This window comes from Camelina sativa, chromosome 19, assembly GCF_030686135.1.
Source record: "Camelina sativa cultivar CO46 ecotype springtype chromosome 19, ASM3068613v1".
NCBI classification, from domain to species: domain Eukaryota; kingdom Viridiplantae; phylum Streptophyta; class Magnoliopsida; order Brassicales; family Brassicaceae; genus Camelina; species Camelina sativa.
The window spans coordinates 6,696,526-6,720,977 of NC_141898.1; the positions used below are offsets into that span (position 1 = coordinate 6,696,526).

General features: G+C 34.9%; 3 protein-coding genes and 2 pseudogenes across 6 annotated transcripts; 2 read left to right on the forward strand and 3 right to left on the reverse strand.

Annotated features, from left to right (window-relative positions):
* Positions 1 to 6,714: 6,714 nt before the first annotated feature.
* Positions 6,715 to 9,504, forward strand: LOC104765262 (polyadenylate-binding protein-interacting protein 9-like). Of its 2 annotated transcripts, XM_087501660.1 has the most exons (10): positions 6,715 to 7,503; positions 7,595 to 7,705; positions 7,790 to 7,834; positions 8,045 to 8,117; positions 8,199 to 8,311; positions 8,422 to 8,481; positions 8,564 to 8,611; positions 8,728 to 8,796; positions 9,034 to 9,095; positions 9,184 to 9,504. In XM_087501660.1, the coding sequence occupies exons 1-10, from the start codon at positions 7,153 to 7,155 to the stop codon at positions 9,242 to 9,244; spliced, it is 993 nt and encodes a 330-aa protein (XP_087357786.1). In that variant the 5' UTR covers positions 6,715 to 7,152; the 3' UTR covers positions 9,245 to 9,504. The 2 variants fall into 2 exon arrangements, with proteins under 2 accessions (XP_087357786.1, XP_087357787.1); XM_087501661.1 differs by lacking the exons at positions 8,045 to 8,117; positions 8,199 to 8,311 and having other exon boundaries at positions 6,729 to 7,503.
* A 2,345-nt stretch (positions 9,505 to 11,849) lies between these two features.
* Positions 11,850 to 12,368, forward strand: LOC147920261 (uncharacterized). The gene has a single exon (XM_087500985.1). The coding sequence runs from the start codon at positions 11,850 to 11,852 to the stop codon at positions 12,366 to 12,368; it is 519 nt and encodes a 172-aa protein (XP_087357111.1).
* Positions 12,369 to 12,669: 301 nt separating this feature from the next.
* Positions 12,670 to 15,189, reverse strand: LOC104765263 (terpenoid synthase 17-like; annotated as a pseudogene). Its single transcript, XR_015590915.1, has 7 exons — positions 14,826 to 15,189; positions 14,479 to 14,752; positions 14,016 to 14,400; positions 13,707 to 13,925; positions 13,494 to 13,632; positions 13,169 to 13,414; positions 12,670 to 13,067 (listed from the first exon to the last, which is right to left on the reverse strand). The product of XR_015590915.1 is annotated as a terpenoid synthase 17-like (transcript).
* An 811-nt stretch (positions 15,190 to 16,000) lies between these two features.
* On the reverse strand, positions 16,001 to 17,213 carry LOC104767512 (geranylgeranyl pyrophosphate synthase 3, chloroplastic). Its single transcript, XM_010491530.3, has one exon. It carries the CDS (start codon positions 17,107 to 17,109, stop codon positions 16,174 to 16,176), a length of 936 nt encoding a protein of 311 aa, XP_010489832.2. The 5' UTR covers positions 17,110 to 17,213; the 3' UTR covers positions 16,001 to 16,173.
* A 2,000-nt stretch (positions 17,214 to 19,213) lies between these two features.
* Positions 19,214 to 23,779, reverse strand: LOC104765264 (terpenoid synthase 29-like; annotated as a pseudogene). The gene is made up of 7 exons (XR_015590916.1): positions 23,450 to 23,779; positions 23,071 to 23,361; positions 22,594 to 22,979; positions 22,289 to 22,507; positions 20,040 to 20,178; positions 19,682 to 19,930; positions 19,214 to 19,584 (listed from the first exon to the last, which is right to left on the reverse strand). The product of XR_015590916.1 is annotated as a terpenoid synthase 29-like (transcript).
* Between the last annotated feature and the right edge of the window lie 673 nt (positions 23,780 to 24,452).

A 24,452-nucleotide genomic window follows, 5' to 3' on the forward strand; every position in this document is an offset into this window, starting at 1 on the left:
ATCAAATTTCTTTTTCTGTCCCACTCTCTCCATATCCCTTCTTCCTTTTTAAATATTTTTCTTTTTTATTCGACCGTCTTGTCCAATCAATGCATGTCGTTCTTCAATATCTACTTACTTAAAGATTCTAAATTAAAAGAAGAAGAAGAAGAAGAAGAACAAAGGTCTCTATCAAATAGTTCCATAATCTAATCTACTTAAATTAATCCTGGAATGGCGGAGAGAATATTTGTTCCTTTTTTCTTATGTTGTTTAGTCAATCTATCAATAGCTTATTACCGATGCGCAGCTACAGTCCCATAACATTTGTTTTTTTTTTCCATTTAGAAATTCTATAATATACTTTCACTACAAGAAAATAGTATTATAGGTACGCTTAAATTTATTGCAATAACTTCATATTTTGTTGCAAATTTGAAAATGCAATAAAATTGAGACATATTTTCTATTGTTGCTATATGAGCGTTGCAAATTGGTATTTGTTGCATATATATTACAAAATTTGCAATAAATAGACTCCTTGCTATATTGTCGTATTAATGCAACATTATTTTTGTAGTAAATTTTGTCGTATAATTGTGACGTACGTTTGCAACTTCCATTTGTTACAAATTATTGCCACAGAAAAAATATCGCAAATATTATTACAAATTGGCAACGAAGTAATATATTGCTATATGTGTTGTATTAATGCAACAATATTTATGCAGAAAATTAGTGGCATAATCACGACGGTCTAATGCAACTATATATTGTCGTAAATAAATGCTACGTAAAATATAAAGCAAAAAATGTTACAAATTTTTCGTAATTATTTTTAAATATATGGTCATCGTATATATTTTATGACAATGCTCACAACTAAAAATATTGCAAATATTGCCACTGTAATTTTTATTTCGTTGCATTATTACAATAATATATGATCATAAATCTCATTGCCTAATTCCACTTAATTTTCAACATTAATATGAATCACTGTATTTTTCTGTATTTTTGTATTTTTGTTCGACATATGATTTGTTAAATTATAATTATTTTATTTAAAACTTTCTTCTATTAAATATATATTATGATAGGGAAAAAAACAGTAAAAGAAATGACTAACTTTATTAAGTTATAAAATATTAAAATATTCCAAAATGCAAAAATAAAAAATAATAGAAAAAACCAACCATAAATAAAAACTAAGTTCAGAATAAAAACCTAAAAATCATAACTAAAAAGCATAACTAAAACAAGTAAATGAAACTTAGTTGTTCACACCATTAGAGGATTGACGGGAAAACAACATGTCAAACATTTTCTCTAATCTTTTAAGTTTAACGAGCTTTTTTCTTATTTCTGCGTTTTTTTTTATAAAGCTCTTCCAACTTTTGTTTAATAGCCTCATCATTTTCCACATCCTTATACAAAAAATATAATAGATCAATGGAGAAGTGTGTTTACTTTGGAGAAGAAGCGGTGATTGCTAATGTGTTGTGTTTTGGTAAACTACGTCCTTAACTATATATAAGCAGAGAATAAAATAAAATCTTTGATACTGAATAATAGTGGATTTATCCAAATCTTTCAAGTATTATTGAAAATATAAGAGATGACAAGCAGGAAGAGGCTGGAAATACTTAAAACTAATAAATTTGTTTCATTGAACGTAAAATATGGGAGTTGGGTAATATCCAAATTATTTAGATGTGTTGAAAAATGAAAAACTCATTAATTCTCGCTAAAATTCTAGCTAAAATTTTATTAGAGTTTGATAAGAAAAACTCATCTTAGTGAAGATATGAGAGAAGGAAGCCACGTTCCTAGTCCTATAATTAACAGATAATGATCAAACTCTTTTGTTATATCTGTTTTAATATATTTTTATTTACTTAGATAATGATGATCATGCTTAAAGTCACGTATATATATATATATATATTTATATATATATATAGATTTTTTTTCCCTTTTTAGAGAACTCAATTCCAGAATCTGATCACTTGAACCGAATTTACCGTACCAATACCTTTGAAACCTCCACTCGGATTACAAACTTACTTACCATATATTTTATATTAAAAATGAGCAAGTAATATACAAATTATATATAACCCAACTAAACCAAAAAAACATATATCAGATGTTAATAAATTTACAAAATATTATATATATATATATATATTATAGATTTCAACTAGTAATTGAGTAAAAAAGATAATATATAAATTTATAAAAAAAATATGTTGCAAAAAGATTATAAATTATTGTAAATACAATAACAAATTTATCACATATTTTTACTAAAATTTTTTTGCAAAAGAACCACAACTCATAACCGTTGAATATTTCTTGCAAAATTTGCAAAACATTTTTGTATGTCGTAATAATGTTGCTATTTTGTAACGAAAAAATACAACGGATAATTTTATCACTATTTTACAATAAATTTGTAATAAAATTGTTATTTGTATTCATCATTGCAAAAATATAGCATAAAATATTACAAAATCTTAATAAATACGATCATTGTAAAAATATGGTGGTAATAGCACTATTTTCTGGTAGTGTTTAGTAAACTAGACAATATTAAGTTAGCGAAAAGTCATATATATAAATCGTAGATTTTAGACAAGTAACGTCATGAGAGCATGGGAAAAAAACCGAAAGTGGACAAAAGATTAAAAAGGCATTTTATGTACTGTGTGTGTGATACTTATTGATGTAATTATCATTACGTTCTTTCAATTTATAAAAGAAAACAACAAATTATTATCCAAATTCCAAAGCAGTAAAAAAAAAAAAAAAAAAAAAAAAGACAGAGTAAAAAGAGGGCAGGCAAATTCTCCAACGGCTCAAAATCTGCCGCCAAAAATGTACGATACCGTTAGTTAAATGACACGTCATTGCTTAGAGACCTTCCGACAGAAAACGACACGGTGGAGTAAACGTGTCCGTCTCACCAAGAAAATGACCTTACACGTGGCACTTCTTGATATTTGTTTTATTTTTTTTCTTCTAAAAGATGTGATTTGAGTTTTTGACGCGTTTGTTTTATAACGGTCATCACTCATCAAAGCACTTTAACCGACCGCACTCAATCGAGTTGAATCTTCTAATTTGCTTTAATCATTTTCGTTAACGGAATCCTATAATTTGACCACCTCTGATATTATCCCATGAATCTATCATCTACTAATATAAATCTTTGTTATTTCGCATGTTGTTTATCTAAATTTGATAAAAGTTTACTTACTGTTGAATAGGAAACGTATTCTTTCTTTTATACACATTTTGTAAAAGTGTTACAGATAGTTTGAATGTCTTTTTTAATTCTTCTGATAACCGATTTTTTCTTTTGTCTTAGATCATATTTAATAATGCATGTAAGGATGCCGTGAATCCGATTGTTTGTAAAATTCACGTAATTGCTCATATTTTTCTTTTCGTTTTTTTTTGTCATGTGGATAATATTGTGATATTATCGGTTAGTAATTCATAAGTTTGAATATTCACGAAAAGAAAAAGCTTGAGTGTATTTATATTTTTCCGTGTAATTCTTTAAATGCAAACACAGGTAATGAACGAAAAAGATAGGTCACGTTTGTAAATTTCTGTTTGTTTATTTCTTGTCAACATTTATCTGTTTTACTTACGTAACATTTGTGGCCAATTCTTCTTTTTACTATAAAAAGATGTTTCCATATAATAGAAATGTTGAAGGAAGTTTCTTAGAACTTGGTTTGCAAGAAAAGTGAAAAAAGGAACTCAATTCCGATTTTGCTAGCTCGAAACCTCGAAATAATCTTGGTACGTTGGTTGATTTGGTATATTCTAGACGTCTTCAGATAATTCGAGAATCCGTGTCATCATATATATATATATATATATAGATATATATATATATAAATTTTTTTAAACAACGATGGAATACGCTTGTAAATATACGTAACACACTGATGCACGTGAACGAAACCTACCAGTAAAAAAAATAAACATTAATTTCAAAAACCATTTTGTTTACAATAGAGCTAACGACTTTTTCACTTTTTGCTGTGAACTGAAAGATCAAAAATTAACACAAAAAGAAAAATAGAAAGGAAAGGTTAGAAAAGGGAATACAAAATATTTGTATGTTTCTATTTAGGTAGTTGGGCCCAAATTTTATATTCCAACATATATTATGTTCGTTATTGGTTTAGTCGATTAGTCATATTACATTTTCAGGGAATAATGATGAGTCTATATGGGCTTGGAACATCCAAACAACGTTGGTGGGACGATTGTTTTGACTTTGTTGTTCCATAAGTCATAATTTACCTCAAAACTTAATTTATGGACTTCTAGAAGGACTTAACTTCTAAAAGCACTCTTTTTGCACTTGGCTGGCGGTTCGCAACAGATTCTCCACTGGCGACCATACTGCACAATGGTCCACGACTGATCTTGGAGATTGTGTTCTCTGTAATAATATCCCTAAAACACGTGATTACTTATTCTTTTCTTGTAGTTTCTGCTCGAAGATTTGGCAACCCATTGCAAAAAATGTATACAAGACGCACTTCTCAACCAGCTGGAATTCGATAATTGCTTAAGCTTGTAGCAACTGGAGAGATCGAACTTCAAGTTACCTTGCTTGCTCTGTTCTGCAAACGATGGTCGACACAATTTGGCATGAGCGAAATGGGCGGAAGCATGGGGAGACCCGGAAGACTGCCTCACGCCTCATTCAAATTATTGACAAACATATGCGAGATCAACTCCTCGCTATTAGTCTCCTCGGGGATCGCGACAATGGTTTACTCACTTGGCTAGGCACTAGGTATTGATCTTATAGTCTTTTGAACTCTGTTTTAAGCCTTTCAAACAATTGTTGCACCAGTTGTAACAACGTATTTTTGTTTTGAATATAATTTAACATTACATTAAAAAAAAAGAACTTGTACAAGAATGAAGAATTTAACGCAAGATGGTCATTATTCAGTTAAGAACGGATTGCGAGGCTTGGCCGAACGCTAAACTTGTTGGCCTGCTCCTGAAAATGCAACACTGGTTGGATCGTACGAGACCTTACACTAATACAGGGGAAATCAAGTTCCATGGACCATGGACAAATGTTCACGTTTCAAGTCAGTTTTACGGAGTCTCCATTGGGCAATCAAAGTAGTGATCTAGCTATTCAAAGAATGTGGTTTCATGTTGATGAATATTCCCCTACACCTCTACTGTTTTTAGAAACCGCTCAAGCGAATCCCCAACATCACGAGAGAGATTTTATGTTTGAGTTTGTTTGGTTATACAATAATAGATAAATTATTCTATAACGGTGAACGGAGTACAACAACAATATCGTCATCGATACTTATTAGACTTTGTCGAGGAGGGACTGAATATCTTATTGTATACAACGGCCAACACGTGTGTATATATATGAAAATGTACATAATAACATTTATGGTCGAAAAGAACTCGTGTCATCGTCGAGTCAAGGAAAATTTGTCTGTCCATGTGTATAGATTACACAACGATATATTAAAACAAAATATAAACCGTATGTGTCATGTTTATGCATATACGATTAAAAAAAAAAAAAAAAAAAAAAAAAAAAAAAAAAAAAAGAAAGAAGAAGAGAACTACACATTGAATACTTGTTCTTAGTTTGGTGTCAAAAAGAATAAAATATAATTGGTCTTAAATGTAGAAAGCATCTCTCGTAAATACAACATCAACGTATATATACAATACATTATTTTGGAAACTTCTTTTCACCAATGGAACGAGTCTTATATAGTACTTGTATTTCTTTGAACAATGGTTTACTTTACGCAGTTAAAATATAACTTCTTTCGAAACAGATCCTTCCATTGTTGTGTGACATGTCGAGTCGTTTGTTTGCATTTGCAGCGAAGGGGAAAACGTTTTAAATACTGAAAAAAATACAAAGAGTAGGGGACCTTATCATAATTGACCTTTTCTTTCTAAAAATTAGTTACTCAATAAATAAAGGGATCCAGAAAATTTCGCGACGGATAATGTTTTTAAATTTTAAATATATATACAATAATAAAATGATTTTATATTAGACGTATAACTCAAACGAGAAAAAATTGTATGACACAAAAAAAAAATGAAAAATCATAAATTTCATTCTCTATTCTAGTTTCTACGAAGACGGTGGATTCTGTTGTTGAATAAGCAGATATTATATTTGATTCGCGCCGAGATTTGAGATTATAATATTAAGAAATATAAAAGTTTTGAATATACTGGAAAAGAACGAGAAAAACGAAATTTATTTTTTATTTTTAAAAAGAAAAAAAGAAAAAGGGGAAATAGATAAGAAGATCCTAACAAACACATCATATATTTATGCATTAGTAGCAGCATGCAACGGACTTATTAGTTTAACGAGTCTAATACTCTCTACGACACACATTTAAAAAACAAATGTTAAACAAAAAAATGCAAGAAGAAGAATTAACCAAAAGAAAAAAGAAGAAGAATATAATCAAAAGATGGAATAAAATAATAGTATGATTGATATTGTCACTTTATATGATTCCTTCCTTATATGATATTTTTGATAATAACATATCGACTACATAAGATAAATTTAGGGCCTACGTAAACTACAAGGCAATTCATGCAAAGAAAAAAAGATACGAGGACACAAAGATAATTTAAAAAAATGGTCCCTTAACAACAAGAAGTATTTTTCACTTGTAATGCAACTAGAAAAGGCCAAAATAGAGAGCGGCCAAAACGGAAGCCAAAAAAACTCATTATTATTCCCTTTTATTTCTTTCTTTCATCATCTTCCCCCACTTCTTCTTGATGGTCTCTCACCACCATTACCACCACACACACACAGACGCTTTTTGTATTTGTTTCTTTCTTATGGGCTAATTTATTACATTTTCACTAAACAGTCTGTTTTTTATATATATATATATACACATCTACGAGATCAAACCTCTCTCGTGTTTCCTTTGCGCTGTTTTGTCCAATTTCTTATATGGTTTGTTTTGTTCCATTAAGAGTGTAACATTTTGGATCATCTTCGTCGGAAAAAATTTACGGGAAAAAGAGATAACTTTCTCTTAATTGTTCTTGATTTTGAGTCTCTCTGTTTTGTGTTTTCTGGTGAGTTGTTGTGTTTTTGATCCAATGGCTGCTGCGGTCACTGATGTTGTTCTGGACGATGTTCATGAAATTAATATCAAAAGTGATGGTGGTGAAAAGATCATCGGTGAAGGAATTGATGAGAACACTTCGATCACCGAGGCTGAATCAGAGCTGAAACCCAAATCAGAATTTGATATGAAGAAGCTTGTGGCCATGTTCAAGAAACTGAATCCTCTGGCCAAGGAGTTTTTCCCTTCTTACTACAACCCTAAGAAGAACAATCAGGTTGGGAAACCTAATCAATTTCTCTCTGCTGACGATTTTGCCACTGCCAAGAAGGAATCTGGTGAAGAATTTGAATCTGATGCCAAGAAGGATGACAATACCAGGAAGGTAGAACAATTCTGTTTGTTGTTAAAGCTTTAAACTTTTTTACTTTGCTTTTTTCTTTAATTCTGTTTTATTGCTGTTTTTGTTGTTATAGAGAAGAAACAATTATAGCCAAGGGAGGAGGAGGTTGACTGGGAGGATTTCTAAGGCTCAAAGAGAGGATAGTATTAGAAGAACTGTGTATGTTTCTGACATTGACCAGAGTGTAAGTTTCATAAGTCTCTATTAAGGTTCTCCTACAGATTCTAGTTAACTTGCATCAATGTAACAATTCTGTTTTGTGATCTAGGTGACTGAGGAGGGTCTTGCTGCCTTGTTTAGTAACTGTGGACAAGTAAGCTTTAAATTAATGTTTTGTTATATATCTTTCAACTTGATGGGTTTGGAAAGTGTGTTTACTTTAAATATAGTATTTTTTAGGCTGTGTGACAAAGGTACTGAACTTTAAAAACCTTTCTGTTGAAACGATTGTGTAGCAAGAAGTTTCATGATAAAAAAAAAAAGTTACTTTGGTGGTAACATTGAGTTATATAATTTTGTGAAGGTTGTTGACTGTCGAATCTGTGGCGATCCACATTCAGTTCTTCGATTTGCGTTCGTTGAGTTTGCTGATGACCGTAAGTTTGGCTGCTGGATTCTTGAAATGCTTTAACAAAAAAAATGATAGTAAATATTTACATAGTAAAAAAATTCTACAGAGGGTGCACGAGAAGCTTTAAGCCTTGGTGGAACAATGCTTGGGTTCTACCCGGTGAGGGTCTTACCCTCAAAAACTGCTATTCTTCCAGTGAACCCCACTTTTCTTCCCAGGGTAAGATCTATAGGGATACTGATCAGATCAGAAGTTATACTAATCATTTTTGTTTCAGTTTTGAGTTTCGAATTTTACTTTTGATATCTACTATATTTTGGTTAATTCAGTCAGAAGATGAAAGGGAGATGTGCACAAGGACAATCTACTGCACAAATATTGACAAGAAGGTAAAATGCTGAACTATCTACAAAGAGTCTATATATATTTTTGTTAGTGTCTCCTGGTTTAAGATTTTTCCTACGATTGCAGGTTTCTCAAGCTGATGTGAGAACCTTCTTTGAGTCTGCATGTGGTGAGGTCAGAACAGAACCTATAACTATCTCATCTCTCTCTCTCTCTCTTATTTGTATAATTAACCTGAAATTTTCTTCTAAGGAGTGAATGTGATGCTTAACTTGTGTTCTAATACGCAGGTAACTCGTCTAAGGCTTCTTGGCGATCAGTTGCATTCAACTCGCATAGCATTTGTTGAATTTGCTCTGGTGAGCTCTTTTGATCTCCATGGATGTAATGTTTAATTTTGCTCTTTTTACTGATGAAAACAATGTCATAATACATTCCCTATATTATTTACTTTTTCTCTTTTTACTGATGACAAGAAGTTTCTTGAATGTAATGTTTGATTAAGGGATGAAAGATGACTGACACAATGTCTTGGCATTGGTTTTTTCACCTGAAAACTTAGAAACTTATATTTGTTTTTGTTTTTGAATGAACAGGCAGATAGTGCACTTAGGGCGCTCAACTGCAGCGGGTTGCTCGTTGGTTCCCAACCGATAAGGTAGATTCGATCAATGCAGTGTCTTAAAGATTTCTCTGAAAATCTCAACTGGATCTAAACTTTGGCTTTTATATCTTCTCTTTTTCAGGGTAAGCCCGTCAAAGACACCAGTGAGGCCAAGAATCACTCGACCACCGTCCACAAACTAGAAGAGAGACCCGACTAGCTGGCGTTTCAGAAGAGAGATGACTGCAAACCATTTCATTTCCTTCAGCAAATTTTTTTTTCTTCCCATTATCTGTTACGTTTTAGAACCGTTAAATCTCTCCAGATGTTATTAGTAGCTGGGAACACTATGATCCTGTCTCTGAATTTGGAGTTCTTTGTTAGGCTTTTCTGTCGTTTCCACTGAGATACTTTCATCATCTTTCTCTCTTAAGTCATTTTTTGGAGCATTTTGCTTTTTAAAGTTCTTGGATTTTTCACCCTTTTTCTAAAAAAAGTTAGATCAACAGTGTTGAGATACAAATATCAAATCGTGGATATCTCTGAGAAGAGCTCCAGTGGTGGTAAAAATTGTGAATTTACAGAGTCGTGTACATCAAGTAATTGCGATACGGTCGTCTCCGAGTCCGGCGTGAAATGAGAATATTCTGAAGCTTTCGCAATCCTTAATTGAGAGGCTTTTGAGCTTTGGAAACAAAGATAGAGGGAAACTGAGGAGATTGCTGCAGCTACTTCCGATGAACATGCAGGTGCTCGAGCTGTGAGTAACTCTGTGTTGGCTGTAAACTATCTGAGAAATCTAGTTTCTTGCAGTCTCTTATGTATAGGGTTTACAATGTGGGTGGAGGGTGGCTCCCAGGGAAAGATTCGAGAGAGTGACAAGTAATGATGATCAGTTCATGGAGATTTGGATAGCTTTCTGTTAAGCTCTCCGGTAAGGAAGTGAGTCCATCGCAACTGTTAATTTGGAGTGACTTCAGATTCTGGGGAAGCTCCATGAGGTGAGATATATCTGTCACTTTCATATATTCCATGTCTGTTTCATCATCATATTGTGAAAACCTTTTGTTATCTGCATCACTTGACGGTGGACTCCTGACAGGTGGCTTTCCATATTGGTAGCTACTACTTCCAGGAAGACCAGAACCTTCATCATTGGGATCTGGAACAAGTGATGTCCTTGACATATATGGACTTAACGAGCTATGTATATCCGAGATATATCCTGAGTATCTTGCCGAGATCACAGCAGGTTCTTCAATATTCTGATGTGTGCTTTCAAACTGAGTTTCATATGGGTCTAAATCTTCTCTTTGTGATAGTGGACGGTCCTTTGGCAAAGATGACAAGCTTGATGTCGAAGTTACTTCATTTTCATCAATACTTTGACTAGTTGAAGCTATAAATCTGGTTGAGCACTAGTACTCGCATCTAATCTTGGATTCCCTGTAGGGGAAGACAGTTCACCTCTGCTCATAGAGGAAGTGCTGGCTGGACTTTCTGGAATATTCTTCAGATTCCTTGTGGAGGAATGTTCTCCTTCAGCAACTGCTCTTAGGGGGCAATCAGCTCAATATCATCAACATCCTCAGTTTCATCTTCCAAGATCAAACGTTTCACTGTTTCAGGTTCACCGAGGTCTCATGGTTCACGCAGATCATATGATTCACGTTCACCTTCAAGATATTACTAAAACCTGATTCGTTTTCATCAATCAAAAACCTTTTTTTTTCCTTTTGAGTTATATATATGTAAATGTGTACTACTGTTTTGCGTTTGTAAGTATATTATTATGTTCTCCTCAGTCACAAGGGAGTTTTCCAACTATCACTTTTGTACAATTTTTTTTTGGTTTAAACTTTTGACAATTTAAAACGGCATAAACTCATATTTTGTTGTGCCAAAAAAATGAATAACGAAAAGCAATGACTGTCTTTTTTTTATATTCTATATATTATCTCTTTTTCTAATCATTTTAAAATAAATAGTATAATTACCATTAAATTATTTTTCTGTTATTTCGTGGGGTGATTTAGCAATTATTTATGATACCATTATGTTTTTTTTGTTTTCTTTTAGTACATATGTTTTAAAGACAGTCAAACTGTAACTTAATAGAATATTAAATACAAAATTAATTTTATCTGAGTTTTTTCTTTGATACAATATATATGATTATTGAATACAATGTGATTTTTAAATATATTAGAACATATTCTATATTTTTAATTTAGTCTATCATAAATTAATTTGGTTTCAATTTTTACTTTGAAAACTTTTTTGGTTTTAATTGGTTTGATCAGTAGTTTTATTTTTAGGTTGTATGGTATATGTTTTCATTAGAAAATATATTATATGTTTAAACTAAAATGTGGAAGAAGTATATATTTTTAACAATATTAATTTTTTTTAAAAGCAAACTATATATACGCCATATAAGATATAAATAAAATGAACTATATAAATGTTTAAAGTAAGATGAGTGAGAAAGACATGAGTTAAAAATATAAAGCACCAAATGTCGTATTGACAGACAAAATTAGAAAAACTTTCTCATAGATATATAACCTTAAAAATAAAAATTTAGAAGAAAAAAAGTCAATACAAATCCAGGGCAATCAATGACAATCTATATATAGAAATCTTTGATATAAAAAAAATATAATATTGATAAACGTATTTGTTAAATCCACTAATTTTTTGAAACTCTCAACAATAGACTATAGGATCTGATTTAAGTTAAGGAGTTTACATTTTTATTGCAAGACTCGAGGTTCGAACTTCTTAAGTCGGAAAAAACTAGAGAAAATGTTGGATTTGGTTGTTGCACTCGTATCATGCATCGTATTAATAGTGGTGGTTATCTTCATAAGCTGCTATATCGCCGGCGAGGCAGATGTCGATTCTCCACCGCCGCTTTCACGACCAGGGCAGCTCGGGTTGCCTGTGTATAGAACCAAATGTGAAGATTTGGCAGGCGCTGGTACAGCCATATCAGTGGCTAGAACCAATATCTATGGTGGTTCAGGTGGTGCTTGTGGCGGAGATGGAAGTGAAGGCATCATCACCAGGGATACAAAGCTTACTTTTTCACCGTGGCCTTCACTGCTTTCACCACGACCAGTGAAGCTCCCGAGGCCTGCGTATATAGCCAAAGGTCACGATTTGATAAGCACTGGCATCGCGCTATCATTGGCTGTATCCGTTTTTAATAGTGGTTCCGGTGTTGGTTGTGGCGGTGACGGTGGTAATGGAAATAGTTACACTGATGGGGGAGGCGGCGGTGGAGGCGGTTGTGGAGGTGGCGGTTGTGGAGGCGGCGGTTGAGGTATAAGGGATAGGTTATGTTTCATGAAGGATGTTTAAACATTTTTAAACATTTACTTTTTCTTCTTTTGCAACTTCTTCATGAAATTATTAAATATTAGTGATATTTTAGGTAACAAAATAAATTAAAAGATTTTTGTATATAGAAATATATATATATACCAAACGTCTTTATAGGTGAACAGGTTATTTTCTTAAGCCATAATTACGGAACAAATCCAAAAAGTCTAAATGGTTACTTTATGGTTCGGCAACCAGTGTGACACCAGACATGCCTATGGCTAACAGTGAAAAAACAAAGAACCCACAAATTATATGCCTTGGCTATTACGGTAGGGGAAAGAAAGAAAAAAAAAGGAAGAATACAAAGCGTCTTATTTAGAAGTGTTTCTATGCACTTTATTAAAGAGGAATTGGATGGATGAACAAAGAAGAGATGACTTCTTTAAGCTTTCCGAAATAAGGATCAGTGAATTCATCACCCTCCTTGTAAAACAGATCGATGGGTCGCGAAACGTTGAGGCATCGCACCAGAATCGGGCGTGGCACAGCGGTTGTCGTCAAGTACTCCTCCATTATTATTTTGTAATAATCAGTAGCAATCTTGTTCAACTCTCCAATCGCTTCTTCTTTGGTAACACCATGTTGCTTCATGTAGCAATTCAGCCCATTAGCCACTTCTCCTCTGCTCATCTCTTTCTGCTCATCCATTACATTTGTAAAGTTAATTTCTAAGACAATAACTTGTTGTTGATGTGAATATTGTTTGGTTGTCATGATTTTTTATGTCTTACTATTACCTCATAGGTGGCTATGTCGTTCTTAAGACGATACAGGCCATTCAAACCTTCCATCATTCTGGGTCTGGAATTGTACCACTCGCACGTTTGATTCTCATCACAATCTTCCATAGCGATAAAGCTATAGACTGCAAACTTATCCATTGACGTTTGCATCCCAATCTCCATGTACTCCTCAAAGGTTGGCACGTGACTTGCGCGTGCCCATTTCGAGATGGTCAAGTATGCTTTCCCCAACTTCTTCATCTACATGCAAAACACTCAGTTTTTTCTTATAGACACAAACTTGACTACAACTTTTGCTACCCCAATTTGGAAGACTCACCTCATCTACTGCTACTTGCACAATCCGTGATCTTCCTTTAGGCATCATTTCTTTTTCGATCTCTTCTAAAGTTTCACACACACTTTGAAGGACGATTCTTAAATAGTTTGGTAGCTTTTCAATGTCCCGAAGATCCCACCTAAACCATAAATATTTGGACGCCAAGTTACCTACTCTTGAATTTAATCTAGTAAAAAGATTTAAAGACAATACCTTTTAAAAGAGTCAACGAGAATTGTAACTTCAGGAAGAGTGCCATATGCATCACATGTGTCATTCAAAACAGTTGCAACCACAGTAAGTTTAGTGACAATAATTCTCCCAAGCGAATACCGTGGCTCGAAATACATTGTGAGTGCCCCGAAATAGACCTCTACAATTCTGTCCCTGATGTAAGGTAGCTTATATGCCAGATCTAGATCCTTCCACCATCTGCAAAACATAAATATTCAAATAAAGCAACACTGCACGATATATATATGTAATATGTCAAGACTGAAGAAATGAACTACCACAACATACTTAGTCAAATCTTTTAGATCTTGAATGTAATGTAGCTGGCAATAGTTGAAGTTGAGTTTTGCAAACTTGAGCAGCGTCTCGTCGTGATCTTCTTCTTGTTAGTAGAAAGAGATATATTCTCTTGCGACTAGTATCTCCAAGTTATGATATCGAGCTCTATACAGTGTGTTTTGTATATGTCTAGAGAGATGGGGACTAGCACTTGCTGCATGATGACCTTTTAATGACTCCAAGTGATACCGAGTGAAACTCAATGCTTCGTCCATTATATCTTCAGATGGTGTCCCAAGATGTGCTGCTTCGTACAATTGTAGCATCCCTCTAACATCATCAGCTAGACTATCCTTGAACCTCCCATCTTCACCTTTAAAGTTATTGAATGCATCTACAATGAAGTCGAAAGCCAAGTTATATATATATATATATATATGTGTGTGTGAATGAAGGTAACCAATAACCATACCGCAAGGCATATAGTAACCGCGTAGTCTGAAAACCTCAAACATGGTGGAGATTGTCTCTAAATCATCTTCTTTGTGGATTATGTCCTCCAAATTCGAAAAAGCGTGGCTAAGGATCTCATGAATCTCAGTTTCGAAATGATATGCGATTCCGAGGTTAATTAGCAAATGGATGAGATGGATCTTCTCATTGTCGTCTTTTTTGGAAGACATGAGCATATTTCTCACTTTTGGCTTCATCCTCACTTCAATGTCTCTTGAAAATTCATCAAATTTCTACAAAGATACAAAAGAATAATGTATAACGAAACCAACAATGTTGAAACAGATTGAGTCATCATGTGCTTACATCAACATCTACGGGAACAGAAAGGAAGTGATCTCCCCAAAGAGTGGGAGAAAAGTGTGCCAATGGACGAGTTCTCTCAAGTTCATCATAGTCTCAGTAGCACTAGCCCTAATACAGACCAAGTGGTTTTTTTTTGCCGGTCTGAGGGAGATAGTGGGCTTGTGAAGCCATCGCCGGGGAAAGAGAGAGAGGTTGGTCGTGAGACATAGAGGGGAGCTGTGAACATTAGGAAGACCAAAACCCATTATTGTTGATTCCATGTTGTTACTGGAGATAGCATTTAGAGGAACTCTGTTTTTAATGTTCCATTTCAAATTACTCTGTTTTATTTAAGTAAACCCTGGACGCTTGTCTTGCCCCTGACGTTTCTTCAATGGATCCTGATTAATTTGAATAAAAACAAAATGAATTAACTATATACGAGTCGTATCTATTGTTATGGTTGGACACAATGATGAACTGAGAAACATTAATTGGGAGGGCAAATGTCAGACGATCATTTAATTTGATTTAAGTGGGGAATCCAATCCAAGTGTCCTTTCCAAGCTATTCAGTCAAACAAGGTGTCCCCTGTGCATTAAATTCCTTCTGCAACAAGAAAGAACCACATCGATGAAGGCGTCCTGTGCAATTTGGCCTCTGTTTCTAATGCTTGGTTTCCATCTCAAACTACTCTGTTTTAATTAAGTAAACCCTTGAAGCTGCCTTGCGCAGAGATTTAAATTGATGGATGATTTGATTGCATGGTTCAGCTGGGGACATGTCACATTATATGTGATTGTTTGTGAACATTAAAAGCAGTCACGTTAAAAAATATTTGACAATCATTTAATATGATTGATTTAATTGTGGATCCAAGCAATCATGTTTAATCATTATCTCTCTTTCTTAGGGCATGCATTAAATTCCTTCCAAGTTACGACATAGCCAATGTTTGTGAGAATCATGTTCTACAACCAGAAGTACATACGAATGTTAGTGGTCTTAATATGGAGATGCACACTCTGAAGTCTGAACATGAGCTAGCTTTTTGGGTCCGAAAGTTATTCTTGCTGCTGCTTCGATAACGATACTAATCCATATATTCTGTTTTGGTTTAAGTACTTTATTTAGTAGAAATCTGAAATCTTAATTAATGGTACCATTAAGTGCCATGAGCAAACCTTATTAATCTATGTCGAAACATGACATTAAGATTCAAAAAGACAATACTAAAATACAACTTGAAAACACAGAGAGATGATCACATCATAAATGATTTATAAGAAACAAGACCATAGATCGAACTAAAAGGACTAATTAGGAGATTCGATGCATTGAGAATTTGATGATCAGTCCATAAAAACTATCAGTTGTGTCTGTAAGCAACGTAGCTAGCAAGAGCCACCAGAGGCGCCGCCTTGTCCGAATCAAACCCTAGAAGCTGTTCCTCTGCTTCCCTGCTCAGTTTCTCTGCAAATTCCCTCGATCTCTCCAGACCTATCAGCCTTGGATACGTCAGCTTTCCGGCCATTACATCTTTTCCGGCGGTCTTACCCAATTCCTCAGTGGATTTCGTTACGTCAAGAATATCATCAACCACCTGAAACAGCAGCCCAATACTTCTCGCATACTTTCTAAGCTTCTCGATCTCTTCCTCTGTCCCACCTCCCATTATGACCCCTAAAACCGCCGCTGCCTCCAATAATGCCGCTGTTTTGTGGAGATGGATGAACTCTAGATGCTCCAATCTGACGCTGTCTGGATTCATTCTTTCGCTGGCTAGATCCATCATTTGTCCAGCAACTAGCCCTGTTGTACCTATCGCCTTTGCCAACTCAACTACCGCACGGATCATCCTCTCCGGAATGACCAATCCACTCGACATAACGGTCATGTGCTCAAAAGCTAAAGCAAGGAGTGCATCACCTGCCAAAACCGCCATGTCTTTTCCAAATACCTTATGGCTGGTGGGCTTGCCTCTGCGGAGTTCGGCATTGTCCATGCACGGAAGATCGTCATGAATAAGAGAGCTCGTGTGGATCATCTCGACCGCGCAAGCCACTGGCATGACAGTAGCCTCGTCGCCTCCTACAAGCTCGCAGGCGGCAATGCAGAGCAGAGGCCTAACACGTTTTCCGCCAGCTAGCAATGAGTACCGCACAGCCTCCTGGATCGTGAGGGGTTCTTGAAGAGGTACTGAAACGTCGAGAGCCGCACTTACGGATTCGGCTTTACGGATCATATACGACTTGAAGTCAAAGGTAGAGTTGCGATCATTGTTTTTTCCTTCCAGCAGAATCATGTCTCCGCCTTGTGAGTTGATAGCACAAGAGAGAGACAAAACAGTGCGTTTTTGGAGATTGTTGAATGAGGGTATGGAGTTATATCTTCGCCCTCTCGATTGGATGTGCTGAGATGAACAACAATAGTAGCCATGGCCGATCCCACCTTCTCCGATATAGTTTTATAATTGGGTTTAAAGAGTAAGTTGAGCTCTTAATAGGTTTCCAATGCTTGGAAGCAAGGAACGTCAACGTCTTCACAGTTATTTCAAACTTCAAACTGTAATCTGCTAACAAAATAATATGAATTAATTTACAGTTCTCGTTAAGTACAAAAGGTTTGACTTCGATCCTAGAACATTAATTATGAATGAGTATTTGCCAAATCCTTTGTCAAGAGATTTTGAACTACGTATACAATATATAGATTAGGACACCATTTCGTCTAGGATAAATCTTAGAGTTGAGGATTATGATTCTGTCATTATCAAAGCGTTAAACCTCATCAGACAAATGATGAGTTCGTTTCTTTCAGCCAAAAGAGTGATAATTCGTGCTTTGTGTTAAAGTGAATGCAGACTATGCAGTGTACGAGCATCTCCCATTGCATCATAGAAATGCCTCATCCTTTATCAAAATAATGTACTTTTTAAATATTATTATATATTTAAATTATAAATCTGAAAAAATAACTATAATAGACGATCTCCAGTGATACGCAATTATCGCCGTTTGCCGTAATTTTACATACACATGAATGTGAACATAGAGAAGGAATGTGACCATCAAGAGCTTGAGCAGAAGAGCAAGAGTGTTTGTATTGAATCTAATAGGATTGGAAAGAATTGTCCATGGTAGAATCATATGTAATTGTTCTCATAATTTGCAATCAATAATAAATTCAGACGATAAAAAAAAAATAGACTGACACATGTCAAAAGAAACGATTCTCAAAGTGCTCAAATAAAAAATATTTCTCAACTTTTTATTATTATTATTATTATTTTTTAATTTTTAATTAAGAATACCCCTAATAGAAACTACCAGTGGACATGCTCTTATTGTCATTAGCGCATTCATGTTTTGTTTTTAAATTAAAATTTAAATACATAATTAAGTTATACAAAAATAATAATATTTTAATACTAAAAACACCATGAGTATGTAAACCAATGACTGCTCTAATATGGAATATGAATTGTTATTCATAAATTCCTTTATTTTTACTGGAATTGTGAAGCTGCATATATCTCTTCCATTTTTTTTTTTTTTAACAAACCTTTGTTTCATTCATTAGCCCATAATAGGTATACCGGTTACAAAGGAAACCTGCAAGAGACAAACATACAACAAACCATACATAAAACTTTTACACATTTTGAGGACATTAGTTTTGAAACCAACGAAACCAGGTAATCAGCATTGAGTCTTTCTGTGCCCGAGCCTGTCTTGTGCTTTGGATTCTTGAGAAAGGTTCACGCCGACTGCAAAGGATAGTCTTGATTTCTGCAATCAAGGTTGCTGCCGCCTCGAAGTTGATGTGTGCAGACAGGAGTTTCTCTCTTTCCATATAAGGTAGATTGAAGATTGAAAAACTAGCCTGAGGATTGCTCTCACATTCCAGTTCCTTACCGGACGCTTTACCCACACCAAAGCTTCCTGGAACAAAATGGGAGGAGTTACTCTTGCTCGCGAGTAAAAATATTGCCACACTTCCCCCTCATAATCACAGTAAAAAAACAGATGCTGTCTTGACTCATCATGGTTGGCACACAACAAGATCTCTTCCATTTCTATAGCAAGAGTGTTTTGGAGGTGCCTTGAAATTACAGATATACTCACAGTACAATCTCTTTTACTACTTCTTGACTTCTTGAATTAGAGTTTGAGTAATCTGGGTTCTTGTATTAAAACGGTACCCCATATATGATCTTCTTCATGGAAGTAGAATTGTGCAATCTTAGTTTGGTTTGTTTAAAGTTCTTAAGAGTTAAAGATAGATACCAGAGTGACATTAGTCATGCTTAAGGTGAAAATGAATAAATAGAGAACCCACAAAAGGTTACACAATATCCCCAAATAAACCTATATGGGATAAACGCAGTCACAAAATTTCTTCTTAGAGATAAATATTTTTTTTTTAAAAACACAGCAAGAATGAACTTAGAGTTGGTGTGTGTTCCATGTCATTATGAAAGGGGTATTGGGTGGACGTACAAGGAGGTCATAAAGTGTTCGATTTTGTTTTTGGGTTCACTAAATCCATCACCCTCTGTGTAGTAAACATCGAAGATGCATGCAAAATTGAGGCATCGCAGCAGAACCTGGCGCGATACATGGTTATGGTCATGTGAGATTATGAACTCCTCCATAACCACTTTTTTGTGGTCTCTGTACATTTTACGCAAGTGTTGGGATGCTTCTTCCTTGGTGACTCCATGTTGTTTCATGTAACAGTTAAGCCCATTAGCCACCTCTCCTCTGTTAATCTCGGTCTGCAAAATATCATTTATTCACGATGATTTACGAAGAGGAAAACAAAAAAAAAATCACAAGAACCAGCAGAGACATCCCTATATATGTGTGGTTTACCTCGTAGGATCCTACGTCATTTGATAGACGGAACATTAAAGACAGATTTTTGATGATTAGGGGATCGGTATTGAGCCAGTCATAAGATTCCTTCTCATTTATATCTTCCATACCAATAAAGCTATACGATGCAAAATCCCCCATCGCAACTGACAAATATCCAACCTTCATGTACTCATCGAAGGTTGATACATGACCTGTCCGTGCCCACTTTGCTATCTCTAGGTATGCTTTCACAAGGATCTTGAGCTGTGTATAGACTCCAAGAACTAATTAGAGTCCACTAACCTTTTTTTTTTCTTTGTCAATCAAGATCCAGTAAATGTACATATAGAAATAAATACAGAATATTGATTACCTTCTCTGCTGCTTGGTTCACGCCGTACGATCTTCCTTTTGGTCTCATTTCTCGTTCAATCTCTCCTATGACTTCAAACAAACTTCCGAAGACGATTCGTAAATAGTCTGGTAGATTATCACTGACACCGATATTCCACCTGATAAATATATTTCCACCAACTAAAATTTAAAAGAGAAAGAAGAGCCATATACATATATGGTATCACGGACCTAGTAAACAATATATTAGTGGGTGAAGATTGTTAATAGGTGGATTCAAACCCTCCTCCTTTTAACTATTTTTGATGTAATATCCAACCACTTATTTTACTTTGCTTAATGTAAAATTTTTACAACGTGGCAGAGGTATGGTATATGCATGGATAGACACACTATATGATATATATATATATATATATATATATATATATCTAATAAAATAAATGTACGAAAATCCTATTAAATTTTGAAAATGTACTAGTTTGGAAACACACCCTATATATGTATATAGAGAGAGTAGTGAAGGTGAGATAAGTAATGTGGCCCATAAACAAGTCCAGCAACAAGTCCAGCAACACGTCAAAGGCCCAAGTCTACAGTCCAGTCAACACCACCATGTCAAGACAAAGACTGTACCTGCAAAACCCTTCCTTCACAACCGTTATGATGCTCTCGCCGATAAGGTTGATGACTAGCTGATGATACATCTGTACATATGAGTCACCAAAGTCTAGAATGTTCTCTATGACACTATATAAGACAATGTAGCTGCATCTTGTAATGGGACTTGAAAAATAATAAAAAGAACAAAGTTTTATTCAAGTTTCCTCTGCTTTTTCATTGTATCATAGCTATTGTAAAACCTTCACAGGTATTTTAATGGCTACTGCATATCCTTTTCCTGATAACATTAATGTTACCAGCACTGTCAGTATCAAGCTCAACAACACAAATTATCTTCTTTGGAAACCTCAGTTTGAGTCTCTCTTATCATGTCAAAAACTCATTGGGTTCATCAACGGTACTGTCACAGCTCCACCGCGTACCACCTCGTCGAGAACCGGAGACACTGTCACGGAGATCCCCAATCCGCAGTATGAATCTTGGTTCTGCACAGACCAGCTCATCCGTTCTTGGCTCTTTGGAACTCTGTCAGAAGAGGTACTCGGGTATGTACACAATCTCACTACCTCTAGAGATATCTCGATGTCGTTAGCTGAGAACTTTAACAAAAGTAGCATAGCTAGAGAATTCACTCTTCGTCGTAGCTTATGGGTTTTAGACCATAAACCCTAAACTTTTAACCTTAACCCCTAAATCATACACCTTGAACCTTAGACCATACAACTTGAACTCAAAACATAGACACTAAATAGTCTAAACCCTAAATTATGGTGATGTTTGAACATGCAACAAACTTGTCAATAAATTTCATCATTGACCTTTAATAATTATATTTTTTTTTTGAAATTTATTTATTCATAACTAATTTATCAAGCCATAAACTTTTTTTTTGTCAACCATTGGGCCACAACAGGCCGACCCATTAGACATTCGTAGGGAGCGAGACTCGATCCCTGGTGTGATGGTGCCTTGTGCATTAAGGACTTACCTTTGGTCACTGCACTAAGGTCACTTCACCATAAACTTTTTTATTAATTAGGTTTTCATATGTTTTTTTAATGTTCAAACATAAGTAAGTATCCATAAACTACACCATAATTTACAATCCACTTATCAATGAACAAATGTTCAGCTAAAAATGGATAATATATAATTTTTCACCTAAAATATAGCAAAATACATCTTAAAATATAGATAAAATGTAATCATAATCTATTGTACAAAAAAAAGTATATAATTTATTGGAAATAACTATACAAATGACAAGAAAGAAGGAAAGAAAGAAAGAAAGAAAGAGAAGAGAAGAGAGAGAGAAAGGGGGGGAGAACCATCGACCATTTCTATTTTTTGTCCCCAACAAATCACAGCCTTCAGATATTACATACAGTTATGATCTAAATGTAGTGCTTCATCCATATAAAAAAAGATAATTTTTAGTTCTAAGTTACCCAATATTAGTTGTAGGGCAGTTTGGTCATAAAAAAGCGACACATAAGCAAAAAAACTCAGGAAAGTATAGAGAATATTGAAAGTAGAGGTAAGTGAAAGAAGTTTGATAGAAAGTGGGTGTGGGTGCTAATATCCCATATATAGAAAGAGCAGTAAACACTGATAGTAGAGACAAAGAGAGAGTAGAGAGAGCACCTTTGCAAACATTCCGTAAGAGCTGTAACTTCAGGAAGGGTTGCATAAGCATCATATGTGTCATCCACAACAACCACGATCGTCATGATTTTAGCCACTATGATTCTTCCAAGTGAATACTGTGGTTCGAAATACGCGCCCAGGCTCACGAAATGACACTCCACAAGTCTATCTCTAAAGTAAGGTAGCTTAGATGCAAGGTCTAAGTCTTTCCACCATCTGCAACCATAAAAAGTAAATTAATGAACTGGTAAAGTTGAAATTGAGACGAATCTTATCAACAAGATTGAAGAGTAGTATGTCACTTGGAGAGAGTTTTGAGTTCTTCAATTTAATGAAACTGGCAGAAGTTGAAGCTAAGCTTGGCAAACTTGAGCAGGATCTCGTCGTGACCTTTTTCTTGTTCGTAGTAAGATATATATTCTCTTGCCACTAGTACTTCTGTGTTACAGTATCGAGATATGTATAATGAGTTTTGTATATGCTTGGATAGGTGGACAGTTTCACTGGATACGTTACCAGCTACCCAAGACTCTAAGTGATTCCTCGTAAAACTCAGTGCTTCATCCATTATATCTTCAGAGGGTGTTCCGAGATGAGCTACTTCGAACAACTGTAGCAGGCCTCTAACATCTCTGGCTAGACTCTCCTAAAACCTCCCATCTCCACCTCTGAATCTATCAAAAGGCATCTACAATGAAACCACATACCAAAGTAGTTTTTATAAGTGCATAGATTATGCTATGAATATGCTGCATGACATGTATGCGAATTAAGGAAACTATTATTCTTAGTTTCTTACCACAAGACATCTTGTGACCATACAGTTTGAAGACCTCAAACATGATGGAGATTGTTGCCAAATCATCTTCCCCAACTATTATGTCATCCAACTTTGTGAAACTGTGTTTAAGGATCTCTTGAATCTCATTATCAAAATGATAAGAGATCCCGAGGCTGATAAGCAAATGGATGAGGCAAATCATCTCCTTGTCACTGCTTTGTGAAGACATGAGCATCTCTCTAACCAGCGGCTTCATAGTTTCAATCTCTCTTTCTACTTCATCAAATTCCTAGAAAATGAATACAAATATAAAATGGGCTGGTTAAGAATCATGTTATCTGCTGCAAGATACTTGAAAGGTTCTCATATGCACTTACAGCGGGATCGAGGGAAACAGAGAGGAAGTGATCTCCCCAAAGGGAAGGAGAAAAGTGCGTCGAAGGACGAGTACCCTCAAGATCAGCAGACCTTACAACGAACAAGTCTTGTTTTGTGGGCTTCCAAGATAGTGTGTGGCTGTGAAGCAAACAGCGAGGAAAGAGAGAGAGTTTGGTCTTAAGACAGAGAGGGGATTTTCTAAGGTAAGAGAAAGATCTGAGTCCAAAACCCATTCTTGTTGCTTCCATGTTTTATCGCAGTCAAGACTCAAGAGAGGGTGAGAGATAGCTGCTCTATTTTACTTGAAGTACTCTGTTGTTTTTAGGTTCTGTTTCTTTTTCAAAAGGTATATCATATCTTCTGCTCTTATATTTACCTTAATAAGTAAACATGGAACAAAGGAAAGTAGGAAACTGTACGTGGTCAACGGCCAAGAAACGTTTAATGAATATTGTACGTAAAAAAAAAAAGTAATGCCACCATTATGGAGATTTTGTACACAAGAAAATCTGAGTAAGGTGGGATGTTGAATCTCTAATCTGGTAGGGGAATGCATACGATCACGTTTGTATAGTTCTTTAAAAAATCTGTTTTCTCTCATATTTTTCAACTTCTCTAATCATAATGCAAGATTCGGAGGTTATGGGGTGTAATGTAGAAACCCCATGCGGAGAACACCAACAATATAATCTTTTGGCAAAATATGATATTGTACTAGCTAGAAACCATAATTTTTTTGTTTTGTCTTTAATAATTCCTAATTATTTAGTAGTGATGATCTAATCATTGCAATATTAGTAATTTTTATCTTCTGTTATTGTTGGACGCATATGTGAAGTGTGAACCGGGATATATGAAAGGGAAAAATGTCAGCGAATCATTTAATTTTTATCATATTTTTCAGTTAACCCGTCACGTCACCTGATCATGTTATGTAACAAGAATCACCTCGGTTCAACTGTGGTTTTGGTCTCTGTACATGCGAAGGTTGGTCTTAAGACG

What these genes read in the sequence shown, in the direction of transcription:
- LOC147920261 (XM_087500985.1), top strand. Translation starts at nt 11,850, where the DNA reads ATGTTGGATTTGGTTGTTGCACTCGTATCATGCATCGTATTAATAGTG.
- LOC104765262 (XM_087501660.1), top strand. Translation starts at nt 7,153, where the DNA reads ATGGCTGCTGCGGTCACTGATGTTGTTCTGGACGATGTTCATGAAATT. An exon ending in GCACAAATATTGACAAGAAG is followed by an intron (nt 8,482 to 8,563) that starts GTAAAATGCTGA and finishes CTACGATTGCAG; the next exon opens with GTTTCTCAAGCTGATGTGAG. An exon ending in TTGAGTCTGCATGTGGTGAG is followed by an intron (nt 8,612 to 8,727) that starts GTCAGAACAGAA and finishes TCTAATACGCAG; the next exon opens with GTAACTCGTCTAAGGCTTCT.
- LOC104767512 (XM_010491530.3), bottom strand. Translation starts at nt 17,109, where the DNA reads ATGATTCTGCTGGAAGGAAAAAACAATGATCGCAACTCTACCTTTGAC.